The 14,596-nt window shown below is 45.0% G+C and overlaps 1 protein-coding gene across 1 annotated transcript in view; it reads right to left on the bottom strand.

Annotated features, from left to right (window-relative positions):
- Positions 1–13,728, bottom strand: part of ace2 (angiotensin I converting enzyme 2) — a 134,992-nt gene extending 121,264 nt beyond the window's left edge. Inside the window, exon 1 of the mRNA XM_072514347.1 lies at positions 13,414–13,728. Coding sequence (XP_072370448.1) covers positions 13,414–13,713 — 300 coding nt within the window. The 5' untranslated portion in view covers positions 13,714–13,728. The remainder of the gene's footprint in view (positions 1–13,413) is intronic.
- Positions 13,729–14,596: the final 868 nt, after the last annotated feature.

The raw sequence follows: 14,596 nt of genomic DNA on the forward strand, positions 1-14,596 counted from the left end.
GATGCATTTTGGAAGATCTAATTCAAGAGCGGACTATACGGTCAATGGAAGAGTCCTGGGGAAAATTGATGTACAGAGAGATCTGGGAGTTCAGGTCCATTGTACCCTGAATCTGGCAACGCAGGTCGATAGAGTGGTCAAGAAGGCATACAGCATGCTTGCCTTCATCGGACGGGGTATTGAGTACAAGAGTCGGCAGGTCATGTTACAGTTGTATAGGACTTTGGTTAGGCCACATTTGGAATACTGGGTGCAGTTCTGGTCGCCACATTACCAGAAGGATGTGGATGCTTTAGAGAGGGTGCAGAGGAGGTTCACCAGGATGTTGCCTGGTATGGAGGGTGCTAGCTATGAAGAAAGGGTGAGTAGATTAGGATTGTTTTCGTTGGAAAGGCGGAGGTTGAGGGGGGACCTGATTGAGGTCTACAAAATTATGAGAGGTATGGACAGGGTGGATAGCAACAAGCTTTTTCCAAGAGTGGGGGTGTCAATTACAAAGGGTCACGATTTCAAGGTGAGAGGGGGAAAGTTTAAGGGAGATGTGCATGGAAAGTTTTTTACGCAGAGGGTGGTGGGTGCCTGGAACGCTTTGCCAGCGGAGGTGGTAGAGGCGGGCACAATAGCATCAATTAAGGTGCATCTGGACAGATATATGAACGGGCGGGGAACAGAGGGAAGTAGATCCTTGGAAAATAGGTGACAGGTTTAGATAAAGGATCTGGATCGGCGCAAGCTGGGAGGGCCGAAGGGCCTGTTCCTGTGCTGTAATTTTCTTTGTTCCTTTTACAGTCCCTGTGGTGTAGGTACACCCACAGTGCTGTTAGGGAGTGAGTTCCAGGATCTTGCAGTGTCGACTGGGCAGGATGTGCTGTTGTTTCTGATGTGGTTGACCCGGTGGACATAGAATCATAAAATCATAGAATCCCTACAGCGCAAAAGGAGGCCATTCAGCCCATCGAGTCTGAACCGAACTACCGAAGGAGCATCCCACCCAGGCCCACGCCCCTGCCTTAACCCCGTGACCCCAACTGACCTCTGGAAACTAAGGGGCAATTTTAGCATGGCCATTCCACCTAACCTGCACATCTTTGGACCAGATGGTCCATCTGTTTTTGTTTCTTTTTGACATTTCAATAGCGCTTTGGTAAAACTGAATGGCTCGCCAGACCGCTGAGAAAGGCAGGTAAGAGCCTGCCGACATTGAGATCCATTGGCAACAGTTTCTCACATTCATTTAATCTATTAATAGCTCTTTGCCATTTTATGCTATCGTCGAAACTGCTTGCGGTATCCCCTATGTTTATGTAATCAGCAAACACAGATATGCAGCTTTCTGTTCCGTTATCTAAGCCATTAATGAGTACAGTGAATAGTAGAGGCTCCAACACAGTCTGTACTGAAAGGTATACAAGCCTATCCTATACAACCTGTCCTCAAAACCTTTTAACCCGGTATCATTCTGTCAAGTGTTCCATGACATAGGAAACGGCACAGAATCAGGCCAACTGGCGTAACCAGTTTGCTACACTTGAGCCTCCTCCCCATCTTTCCTCAACTAAATCTATCATTGTAACCCTCTAATCCCTTCACCATCGTCTCTAATCCCTTAAATGTGTCTACATTATTGACTTCAACACATTCCCTGTGGGAGAGTTCCACATTTTCAAAGAAGTTTCCTGTGAATTCCCTATTGGATTTCTCAGTGACTATCTCATATTGACGGCCTCTAGTTAAGCTCTTCCTCAAAAGAGGTAACATGCTCTCTGTATCCACTCTATCAAAACCTTTCAGAATTTTAAAAACCTCTATTAGGTGATCCCTCAGCCTTCTTTTCCCAAGAGAAAAGAAACTGGTGGCTCTCGGCAATACGAGGGAGACTTCCAGTATAATGGAACAAGGGTTTATTGATCATAAATAAAGGTGAACTATACACAGGCACTGAGTCACTAAACAGGGGCAGGATTCTCCGACCCCCCAGCGGGTCGGAGAATCGCTGGGAGCTGGCGTGAATCCCACCCCCGCCGGTTGCCGAATTCTCCGGCACCGGATATTCGGCGGGGGCTGGAACCGTGCCACGCCGACCGGCAGGCCCCCCCCCCCCCCGGCGATTCTCCGGCCCGCGATGGGCAGAAGTCCCGCTGCTGTCATGCCTGTCCCGCCGGCGAGAATCAAACCACCTCCCTTACCGGCGGGACTAGGTGGCGCGGACGGGCTCCGGGATCCTGGGGGGGGGGGGGGGCGCGGGGCGATCTGGCCCCAGGGGGTGTCCCCACGGTGTCCTGGCCCGCGATCGGGGCCCACTGATCCGCGGGCGGGCCTGTGCCGTGGGGGCACTCTTTTCCCTCTGCCTCAGCCATAACCTCCACGATGGCCGATGCGCAACAGACGCCCGGCGAAGTCCTTTCGGCCCCGCCTGGTGTGGCGCCAAAGGCCTTCCACGCCAGCCGGTGGAGTGGAAACCATTCCGGCGCGGGCCTAGCCCCTCACGGTGAGTGCTTGACCCCTAAAGATGCGGAGAAATCCGACGCCGGAGTGGTACACGCCACTCCATCCTGCCGGGACCCCCCGCCCTGCCGGGTAGGGGAGAATCCCGGCCCAGATCTTTACTCTCTGGTTCCAGGGTCCACTGTACCTGGGACTCTGCTCTCTGGGTCTCACGCTTTTTCCACATTGGTTATGGTTTGTGCGCTCCTGTGCAATAGGTCCCAAGTCGGTCATGTGAACCGCGAGGGCTCGCCCCTTAAAGGAGCTTCTCCACCACTTTCTCCGTCCCCCTATCAGTCCCTCAATAGCATATTTGTAGAACAGGCTATGTATAGTTATTATATAAAATAAAAAGGTTGAGAAACACAAGGTGAGAGAGTCCATAGCAGTTCATCACAATGCCAATCTGTCTGGGATTTTCTGGGTCACGTTAGTCCCCCAACTGATTCCTCCTCCTCTGAGGTAGCAATGTTGTCATCAATGGAGGATTGTTGCTGGGATTCAACCATTACAACAGGGGCATTCTCTTCAGCAGCTCCCTCCTGGACCATCGATGCGGCCTCCTCAGAACCCCACCACAGGAGCGCTGGTGCTGCTCACTGGATCCAACTGTTCTGAGATTGGGTGGTGGTCCCTCAGCTTCTTAGGCGGCCAACGTGCTTCCACACTGTCCTGTCGTTCAAATCCACCATGTACAACACTGGGCCTGACTTTGATACAATTCTGCCTGGTTGCTAAAGTGGGCCTGAGTTCCTGACAAGGTCGCCCACTTGAAATGACCTTTCTCCTTTGTGCAAAATATATTGTTTCCTCTGGAATCCTCCTGTGCCTCCACCCTTCCCGCCAAATCCGAGGAAACTAAGTCCAATGGACCCTGAAACGACGGACCATGAGTAATTCCATCAGTGTGATGCCCATTGCGGGGAGGGCTTGTGTTATAAGATAGAAGAAATTTGGCCAACCTAAGGTATAGCGGTCTGCTGGACTGCTTCTTCATGGCTATTTTGAACATTGTTATGGGCAGGGTTTAGAGAACCCCAAAGTGTATCATGGAGTTCACCTAACCCGCGACTTTTAATAGATTGTGGTATGGGGAGCACACGGCCCACTGTACAGGGGCGGTACAGCAGAAATGGAAAAGTATTTTTTAAAGCAAAACAATGTTTATTCTATGAACTCAAGTTAACCTTTTTAAAACATACAGTGAACATCTTAGCAACCATTAATTCAAATACAACCCCCAAAGAATACAACATTAAGTAATCCTTAAGCTGTCCTTTTAACATCCATTAGACTTAAAAAAGAACTTTTAACAGAAACACTTCAGGTTAAAGTCACTACTGAGAGCAGTTATTAGTTTTGAATCACCAAAGGATCGATTTACAGTTTTTAGATTACAGAGAGAGAGACTAATACCCCTTCTGGCTGTGATTGTAGCTATCCAACTCTGAAAACGAAACTAAAACACACCCTGCAGCAAACAGCCTAAAACAAAAGTAAAAAGCTGACAGACAGCCCAGGTCCGCCCACTCTCTGACATCACTGCAGTAATAAACACACATTTCTTAAAGGTACTCTCACATGACAACTCCCCCCAAGAAAACAAAATAAACCATCAACTTGAAGATGGTCTCATTTTTCAACATCCTTTAAGAAATGCACACAGTAAACATAATTTTTTGTTTCAAAAAAACAACACAGGCATACAGGTAGAATAATATAGTCCATTTTTTTTTCTTCCTCCAACTGGAATCATTCTCAATTGACAGTCTCTTTAAACAAGAAGGTCTCTGCACGATCCATCCATTTCTTTACACCTCGGCATTTCTCTTTAGAATCAGATACTTTAGTTCAGTCTGATCACAGAGACCCTTGTAATTCTCCAATACAGGAGCATTGGTTATCACAGTTTTCAGGCAGTCAAATGCCTGTTGAAATTCCACTGTCCACTGGAATTTTTAACGTTTTTTCACCAAGCCCATCAGTGGAGCAATCACGCTACAAAACTTTTGCACAAATGTTTGATCAAATCCACTCAAGCCAAGAAATCGCATTGTTTCCCTTCGTCTTGAGGGTATTGAAAACTCAATAACTGTTGTTTTCACATTCCGTGACCATTCCACCCTGTCCGATTGTTATTCCCGTAACAGCCTCCCCGAACAGACGCCAGAATGTGGCGACTAGGGGCTTTTCACAGTAACTTCATTTGAAGCCTACTTGTGACAATAAGCGATTTTCATTTTCATTTCATGGCCAAGGAAAGTGACTTGGGCTTTCCAAATTCACATTTGGCTAGGTTTATGACCATACCCGCCTCCTGAAGTCAATCAAATAACTCCATCAGATGTTTTAAATATTCTTTCCATGTCTGGCTGAAAATTACCAGATTGTCGATGTATACCGCACAATCGGGTAATCCTGAAACAACTTAGTAAACCGTTTAAATGTGGATGGGGTGTTTTTCTTGCCAAATGGCATCACTTTGAATTGGTATATACCATCTGGAGTCACAAAAGCTGAAATCTCCTTCGCCCTTTCGGATAAAGGTACCTGCCAGTAACCTTTAAGTAAATCCAGTTTGGTAATAAAAGCTGATTGTCCCACTTTCTCAATGCAATCCTCCAAACGTGGGATAGGATAAGAGTCTGTTCTTGTAACTACATTAACCTTTCTATCGTACACACACAACCGTTGGGTACCGTCCGGTTTTGGTACCACCACTCTGGAAGAGCTCCATTAGCTGCAACCCAGTTCAATTATGCCATTTTTAAGCATACTCTCAATCTCTTTGTTAACCTGTGCCAATTTTAAAGGGTTACGTCTATATGGATGTTGTTTGATTGGAACAACATTTCCTACATCTACATCATGTATAGCCATTTTAGTACTTCCCAATTTATCTCCACAAACTTGCCTATTTGATATCAATAACTCTTTCAGGTCAGTTTGTTTTCCTCTGGAAGGTAACTCAACAATTTATTCCAATTTTTAAGAACATCCTCATTTTCCAATTTAATTTGAGCTATGCCAAATTCACAGTCATCTGGATTTGGTTTGTCACTTTGAGTTAGACTCATTAAAACCTCCTCCTTTTTCTCTCTTTTCCTTTCAAAGTACCTTTTAAGCATATTCACATGATACACTCAGTGAGTCTTCCTTCTATCTGGTGTTTTTACCACATAATTCACCTCACTTAATTTTCTTTCAATCTGACAAGGTCCACAAAACCTAGCTTTTAAAGGCTCATCTACCACTGGTAACAACACTAAAACTTTATCTCCAAGGGCAAAATAACAAACTTTGGATTTCTTGTCCGTGACCCTTTTCATCACATTTTGTGCAACTTTCAAATGTTGTCTAGCCAATTCATCTGCTCTGTTTAATCGTTCCTTAAAATTTGACACATAATTCAATAATGTATGTTCCGATTTCTCACTCACCAATTTTTCCTTATTCAATTTAAGTGGTCCTCTTACCTCATGACCAGAAATTAGTTCAAAAGGACTGAATTTGGTTGACTCATTAGGTGCATCCCTAATTGCAAACAGTATGAATGGAATTCCTTTATCCCAATCCTCTGGATAATCATGACAATAAACCCTCAACATTGTCTTTAATGTCTGATGCCACCTTTCTAACGCTCCCTGCGATTCTGGATGGTACGTAGTTGATTTAAATTGTTTTATTCCTAAGCTAACAATAACTTCTTTGAATAACCTTGAGGTAAAGTTTGATCCTTGATCTGATTGTATTTCTGTGGGTTGTCCATATCTAGTGAAGAATTTAAGTAACTCCTCCACAATCTTTTTAGCTGTAATATTACGTACTGGAATGGCCTCTGGAAACCTAGTAGACACATCCACTATAGTCAAAAGATACTGATTCCCACTTTTCGTTTTAGGAAACGGTCCTACGCAATCAATTAGGACCCTTGTAAAAGGTTCCTCAAATGCTGGAATGGGTATTAAGGGCATTGGTTTTATCACCACTTGAGGTTTCCCTATCACTTGACATGTGTGACATGATCGACAAAATTTAACTACATTTTTATGTAGTCCAGGCCAATAAAAATGTTTTTGGATTTTAGCTTGAGTTTTCCTTGTTCCCAAATGACCTCCCACTGGTACCTCATGTGCAACTCGTAACACCTCCTTTCTATACCCTACCGGCAATACTACTTGATGAACTTCTGCCCTCTTTTCATCCGCCTGCATATGTAAAGGTCTCCATTTTCTCATCAAGACATCACCTTTACGGTCATAACACTCTGGTATACACTCAGATTCCTCTTCCGTGTATGCTTTTTGATACCTCAGTTTTATTTCCACATCTTTCTGTTGTAACTCCGCCAATTTTCCTGATCTAAATATATCCGCCTCATCTTCCACCTGTTCTTGTTCTTTTTCAACTATCTGATCAATAATCGTTTCTGATAATTGCACTTCAACTTCATCTTCACTATTTGATTTCTCCTCTTGTCTTAACCTGTGACTTTGCGACCTTGTTACTGCACAATCCATAAAAATCCTAGGATATTCGTCCTTCAACCCTTCAGTTGACTGATTTTCCACAGGCTTATCAACCACAGTAGGCATCACTCCCACCTGCGATCCAGCTATATCATTACCCAAGATAAACTGTATTCCTGGACAATGATAGTTTCTCTATTACTCCTACTACCACTTCACCACTCTTCACAGGACTTTCCAACCTTACCTTATATAATGGAACACTACTCCTTTCACCCTGAATTCCACATATTACCACCTTTTCTGGCAACATTCTTCCCAAACTACATAACTCCTCATCTCTTACCATTACAAATTGACCAGCTCCCGTATCTCTGAAAAGTGTAACTTCTTTACCTGCTCGTCCTGATACGCATGAGTAAACTTTACCCACACAAGTAAATTCTTTAAAGACATCTGGCACCTTCTTATCAATCACCTCTTGATCAGGCGGCACAATCTTTTGCACCCCCTTCGCTTCACTTGGGCTTTCCATTACCACTTTAACAAACACCACTGTCTTATCCTGTTTTACCACATCAGCCTTCCCAGTGCTTTTCTTCAACCACTAACACTGTGGCCTTGTTTATTACAGTGAAAACATCTGAAACTTTTCATGTCTCTTCCACACTCCTGGATTTCTTTTTTAATCTGAGATACACTCTCCTTATTATCTCCCATCAGATCACCTTTACCTTTACCACTTGAGTATTTCTCATGTCCCCAGTTTCTATCCCTCACAGGCTGAAACTGATGTAGGAAACCCAAGCTTTGATTTATGAACTAATTCATAATCATCTGCCATTTCTGCTGCAAACCTCGCAGTTTTAACCCTCTGCTCTTCCACACGAGTTTTCACTACATCGGGAATTGAATTTTTAAACTCCTCCAAAAGTATAATTTCTCTGAGAGCTTCATACATTTGGTCTATTTTCAAAGCCCTTCACCACCTATCAAAATTACTCTGTTTGAGCCTTTCAAAGTTTTGTCTTTCATTGCTAGGGGGATGGAGTTCAAGTCTAGGGAGGTTATGCTGTTGGTGAAGCCACATCTGGAGTATTGTGTTCAGTTTTGGTCTCCTTACCTGAGAAAGGACATATTGGCACTGGAGGGAGTGCAGAGGAGATTCACTAGGTTGATCCCAGAGTTGAGGGGATTAGATTATGACGAGAGGTTGAGTAGACTGGGACTGTACTCATTGGAGTTTAGAAGGATGCGGGGGGGGATCTTATTGAAACATATAAAATTATGAAGGGAATAGATAGGATAGATGCGGGCAGGTTGTTTCCACTGGTCGGGGAAAGCAGAACTAGGGGGCATAGCCTCAAAATAAGGGCAAGTAGATTTAGGACCGAGTTTAGGAGGAATTTCTTCACCCAAAGGGTTGTGAATCTCTGGAATTCCTTGCCCAGTGAAGCAGTTGAGGCTCCTTCTTTAAATGTTTTTAAGAAAAAGATAGATACCTTTCTAAAGAATAAAGGGATTCGGGGATATGGTGTACGGGCCCGAGAGTGGAGCTGAGTCCACAAAGATCAGCCATGATCTCATTGAATGGCGGAGCAGGCTCGATGGGCCAGATGGCCTACTCCTGTTCCTAGTTCTTATTTAAGCTCCATGCATGTTTGACCAAATTATTTCCTTAAATTTCTAAACCTTTGTCTGTAGGCTTCTGGCACTAGTTCATATGCACCTAAGGTGGGTTTTTTCACCTCCTCTTACGTCCCAGATACTTCCTCCGGCAGTGATGCAAACATTTCATTCGCCCTACCTATCAGCTTTGTTTGAATCAGTAATACCCACATGACCTGTGGCCATTTCATTTGTTTAGCTACCTTTTCAAATGAAATGAAAAAGGCTTCTACCTCCTTCTCATCAAACCTTGGCAATGCTTGGACATATTTAAATAGATCCCCACCAAGCCTTCGACTGTGTTGCTTTCTCACTATCCTCATCACTATCATCCAACTGTACCTTTCCCTTTACGCCTGCCAATTTTAACTGACTGTCTAATTTCATGGCCATTTTCTGAAGTTCAAACTCTCTCTCTTTATCTTTTTTCACTGATCTGTATCTCCCTTTCTCTTTCTTTTTCCTCTCTCTCTTGTATTCAAGCTGCTTTAATTCTTTCTCATGTTCCATTTGTTTAATTTGTAACTGAATTTTTTGCCATTTCCAATAAGTAAAACTGTATCTCAGGCAACTTTAAATGCTTAGCCACCACCATAATTACCTCATCTTTTCGCATTTTGTCAGGTAATATTAACTGCAATGTTTTTGCCAAATCTAACAGTCTGCTTTTAATCTCTGTCCGTAAGGTGCTGCGTGTGACCGTCTCCACCCCCAAAAACTGCAGAGCCTCTGAAAGAGCCATTGTCCACAACACACTCCCGACTTAAACTAAAATACGACACCTAAAAAGCAACCACAATATTCTCACCCCTCACTGTCTTTAAGTTCACTCAGCCAATCCAATAGATAGACTGTTATCCTGGACGAGCCCCCAGCTTGTTATGGGCCAGGGTTTAGAGAACCCCAAAGTGTATCATGGAGTTCACCTGACCCACAACTTTTAATAGATTGTGTTGTGGGAAGCACACGGCCCACTCTACAGGTGTTGTACAGCAGAAATGGAAACGTATTTTTTAAAGCAAAACAATGTTTATTCTATGAACTCAAGTTAACCTTTTTAAAACATACAGTGAACATCTTAGCAACCATTAATTCAAATACAACCCCAAAGAATAAAACATTAAGTAATCCTTAAGCTGCCCTTTTAACATCCATAAGACTTAAAAAAGAACTTTTAACAGAAGCACATCACGTTAAAGTCACTACTGAGAGCAGTTATTAGTTTTAAATCACCAAAGGGTCAATTTACAGTTTTTAGATTACAGAGAGAGAGGCTAATACCCCTTCTGGCTGTGACTGCAGCTATCCAGCTCTGAAAACGAAACTAAAACACACCCTGCAGCAAACAGCCTAAAACGAAAGTAAAAAGCTGACAGACAGCCCAGCTCCACCCACTCTCTGATATCACTGCAGTAATAAACACCCATTTCTTAAAGGTACTCTCACTACTGATACTTATATACACACCCATTTATAAGCACCCATTTCGTAAAGGTACTCTCACATGACAACATCTACACAGCTCTCTCCGCTAACCCATTTGAGACAGGGTGATAGGGAGCTGTTCTAGTATGATGGGTGCCATTTTTTTGGACAAAGTGCTGAACTCCTCTTTGGTGAAAACAGTGCCACTGTCAGACACTATTACTTTGAGGAAGTCGTGGGTAGCAATAATCCACCATAGGGCTCCTACTGTGGTGGCCGAGGTTGTCACCCCATCTTTTGGACATCCAACCACTTTGAACGGATGATGACCAAGATGAAGAACATTCTGTCCAAGAACAGCCTGCAAAGTCCACGGGCTGGATACTCCGCCCCGCTGTGCCACATATATGTTTCACCCCACCAGCGGGGTGCTCCGTTACGCCGGCTGGTCAATGGGGTTTCCCATTGTGGGGCAGCCCCATGCTGTTGGGAAACCCCTGGACTGCCGGCAAAATGGAGCATCCCGTCGGCAGCGAATCCAGTCCCACATGTACCCCCGTTCGAGGACGACCAAGCCATTCCTATGGCTGGAGGATGGCTTTGGATGGCAATGTCTGCTGTACCTGGCAGATGACTTTAACCTGGTGTTGTAAGACTTCTTACTGTACCGGCTAGAGGCAGGCCGCACTATTGCATCAGTTGCTCAATATCCTTATCTATGCCAGGCTACCAAATGTAACTTTATTGGGCTTTCTGCAATTCTTGCAACACGGGCTCTCTGGCTGTGGGTGGTGCCACCACTCGGGAACCCCAGAGTGTGACTCCATCCTCACAACTGAGTTCATCTTTGTGCGTGATCTAAGGTCTTAATTGGTCTGATTTACCATGGTGCCACCCAGTTAAGATCATTTGCTTCAGTTTAGACAGGACTGCATTGGGTTGTGTCCAGTTTGTTGTATGGCCTGACGATACTGCCAATGTGTCAGGAAAGTTCAATGTCAGGACGGTTTCTTGAGGCATCGATGCTGGTTCCAGGTTCTTGGGAAGTGGGATTCAATCAGCGCATCAGTATTTGAAACTTGTGTGCCTGACCTATGCTGAAGGATGTAATTACAGGCCGCCAACAAGGTCCACCATTGTACCCTGGCAGAGAGGATTAGAGGTATTGGCTTGTTATTATAGAGGAGCCCCAACAGTGGCTTGTGGTCAGCTATTATTGTAAAGTATTGTCCATAACCCGACTGGTGAAATTTCTTGACGCTGTAGATTACTGCAAGGCCTTCTTTCCCAATTTGTGCATGTTTAGGATCGGCATCGGAAAGAACTCTGGGCAAAGGCCTTGAGCCTTTCTGCGCCAATGTCCATTTTATGGCAGGTCCGCCCCTATTCCGTCTGGCGATGAAAAATGAAAATCGCTTATTGTCACGAGTAGGCTTCAATTAAGTTACTGTGAAAAGCCCCTAGTCGCCACATTCCGGCGCCTGTTCAAGGAGGCTGGTACGGGAATCAAACCATGCTGCTGGCATGCCTTGGTCTGCTTTCAAAGCCAGTGATTTAGCCACTGTGCTAAACCAGCCCCTATGCATCGCAAATTATATTAACTGACTTGAGGCAAATTCTTAAAGACCTTTTGAAAATCCAGATAAATTACATCTACTGCAATAGATTACCTACTCTCTCTGCTACCTCCTCAAAAAACTCAATAAACAATTGTTTTCCAGAACTCCGAGCTAACTATTCATTATTATATTTTCATTTCCATTTCCGGGCACGTTCTATCTCTCTTTTTTAAATGATGTGGAGATGCCGGCGTTGGACTGGGGTGAGCACAGTAAGAAGTCTTACAACACCAGGTTAAAGTCCAACATCGAAACAAACCTGCTGGACTTTAACCTGGTGTTGTAAGACTTCTTACTGTCTTTTTTAAATGTGAGAAATACAGCCTTTTGGCGCTCTCTCAAACAAATTCTCAAAACCATGTAGAAATGTCTCTGCCACCTATGGCATTGTTACCACCCAATCTTGCTGTGTTTATTCTCAATAGCTATCTATTGCAGAAGAGCGTTGCAACACTCATTTAAAGGACATTTTATGACACAATTCATCACACCATAAAGATTTGACTTTGTTGAGTGTGGTTCAACGTTTTGCTGACTGCAGCTTCTGCGTCTCCAGCAGAGGGGTTACTGGGTCAGGGTGCTGGGACAGTCTTCTTCACAGTCCGACGGCTACAGGACTCCCAATGAGAGTGGAATGAACATGGGGTGGGTTGTTGCGAGGAATCGCCATTGCTCTGTCTGATTAATGACCAGCCACTGACGGTCAAAATTTGTTGACAATTCTAGGAAGGTAACAGTGGAGAGTGCTTAATGTCAAGGATGGTGTACTTTTAAATACAGATCTGGCGCAAAGGAATAGCTTCATGAAGCAGGTAACGTTCAAGGAAGTACGCATTGAAATATACAGTCATTACAGCACACGTACAGAGCTTTCAGCTGGTGGGACTGGACATCCTGTCAATACCTTTAGAAGAGAGATGGGGAATATATCACAGTGAGGCAAGTACACACGCCAGGGACTTGGGTTCAATTCTGACCTTGGGTGACTGTGTGGAGTTTGCACCTTCTCCCCGTGTCTGCGTGGGTTTCCTCCGGGTGCTCCGGTTTCCCCCCACTGTCCAAAGATGTGCAGGTTAGGTGGATTGGCCATGATAAATTGCCCTTAGTGTCCAAAATTGCCCTTAGTGTTGGGTGGGGTTGCTGGGTTATGGGGATAGGGTGGAGGTGTTGACCTTGGGTAGGTGCTCTTTCCAAGAGCCGGTGCAGACTCGATGGGCCAGATGGCCTCCTTCTGCACTGTAAATTCTATGATCTATGATATTGGCCTCTGGTGACTCGTTGGTCCAGTGGAATGATTCTCACTTTGGGCCTTTCAGGCTGAGAACTTGTGTGAGGTCTTGGGTTCAAATTCCGGACGAGCCCATCAATGGTGTTTCCTATTGGGGCAGCACGGTAGCACAGTGGGTAGCACTGTTGCTTCACAACGCCAGGGTCCCGGGTTTGATTCCTGGTTTGGGTCACTGTGCGGAGACTGCACATTGTCCCCGTGTGTGCGTGGGTTTCCTCCGAGTGCTCCGGTTTCCTCCCACAAGTCCCGAAAGACATGCTGTTAGGTCATTTGGACACTGAATTCTCCCTCCGTGTACCCGAACAGGCGGCGGAATGTGGCGACTGGGGGCTTTACACAGCAACTTCATTGCAGTGTTAATGTGACAATAAAGATAATTATTATTATAAATAAATAGAACTGATATTCCAGAGGGTTACCGAGGTCAAGAATCCGAGGCCACGGTTGACGACATACTTACCATTTTCAAGGCATTTTCATCAGTGATGTTGGTGTTATATTCCCATGATGCCACTGAGGACTTGTAGGCCAGCTTTTCAGCTGCTGCATTAAAACTCTTCAAAAAAATTTCAGCTTCCTTCTCGGGTGTCAGGGAGAGTACAGCTGCCATCAGGCCCAGCACCCAAAGCCCGTGAACAAACATCCTTCTCCAGACTGGGATAGACCTCAACTGAATCTTATCTTTCCCAGAAGGCTGGTTTAAATCAGTTACTATCGCAATGGCCTTTGAACAAGAAAATAAGAGTCGGCAGATAATCATTTTGAATTTGTCCTCGGGCAGGTGTGTGGCAACTGAAGAGATAAGTTGAACAATATTAACCCTTTATTAATTGAACCACATTTAAATAAGCAAGGTCTGAAAGTAACCATCCATTCAGGAATATATTGGAAGGCAGCCAATCTGCCACATCATAAGAGGCTATGTCCCGAGATATGGGCATCGCTTGCTCAGTCAGCATTTATTGTCCATCCCTAATTGCCCTTGAGAAGGTGGAGGTGAGCTGCCTTCATGGATCGCTGAAGTCCATGTGGTGTAGGTACATCCACCATGCTATCAGGGAGGGGATTCCAGCTCCGAAAAGGAACGAATCAGTTCGCACCAGTATTGTACTCTTTTTTTGTCCCCTTCTGGGAGGATTTTGACCCAGCGACAATGAAGGAACAAGGATAATATTTCCATGTCAGGATGGTGTGCAGCATGGAGGGGAACTTGCAAGTGGTGGCGTTCCCATGTGCTGCTTCCCCAGTCCTTCTAGATGTTGGAGGTCACGGGTTTGGAAAGTGCTGTCTCAGAAGCCTTGGTGAGTTGCTGCAGTGCATCGATTCTGGAGGGATTGATGTTGATGGTTCACACGGCTGCCAATGTACGACGGTGGGGGGTGGGGCACTGGATGTTAGGGTGCAGCAATTGTGGTCACTATAGAAGGATGGGTGCATCCGAGCATCTAAGCGTGGCAGTGAGGAGGGCGAGGCGTCAGATGGGTTACTGTAAGGAAGCTGGAGTGGCAACATACCTCTCGGCAAGATGCCCCCGGCGCTTGGCATAATGTCTCTCACTTCCCTCCTGATCACTGCCATTACTGCCTCCGCAAGGAGGGTGAAGTCTTGCAGGGGTACTTCATCTCCCCTGGTCACGTCCTGCT

This window comes from Scyliorhinus torazame, chromosome 8 (assembly GCF_047496885.1).
Source record: "Scyliorhinus torazame isolate Kashiwa2021f chromosome 8, sScyTor2.1, whole genome shotgun sequence".
Taxonomy (NCBI): Eukaryota; Metazoa; Chordata; class Chondrichthyes; order Carcharhiniformes; family Scyliorhinidae; genus Scyliorhinus; species Scyliorhinus torazame.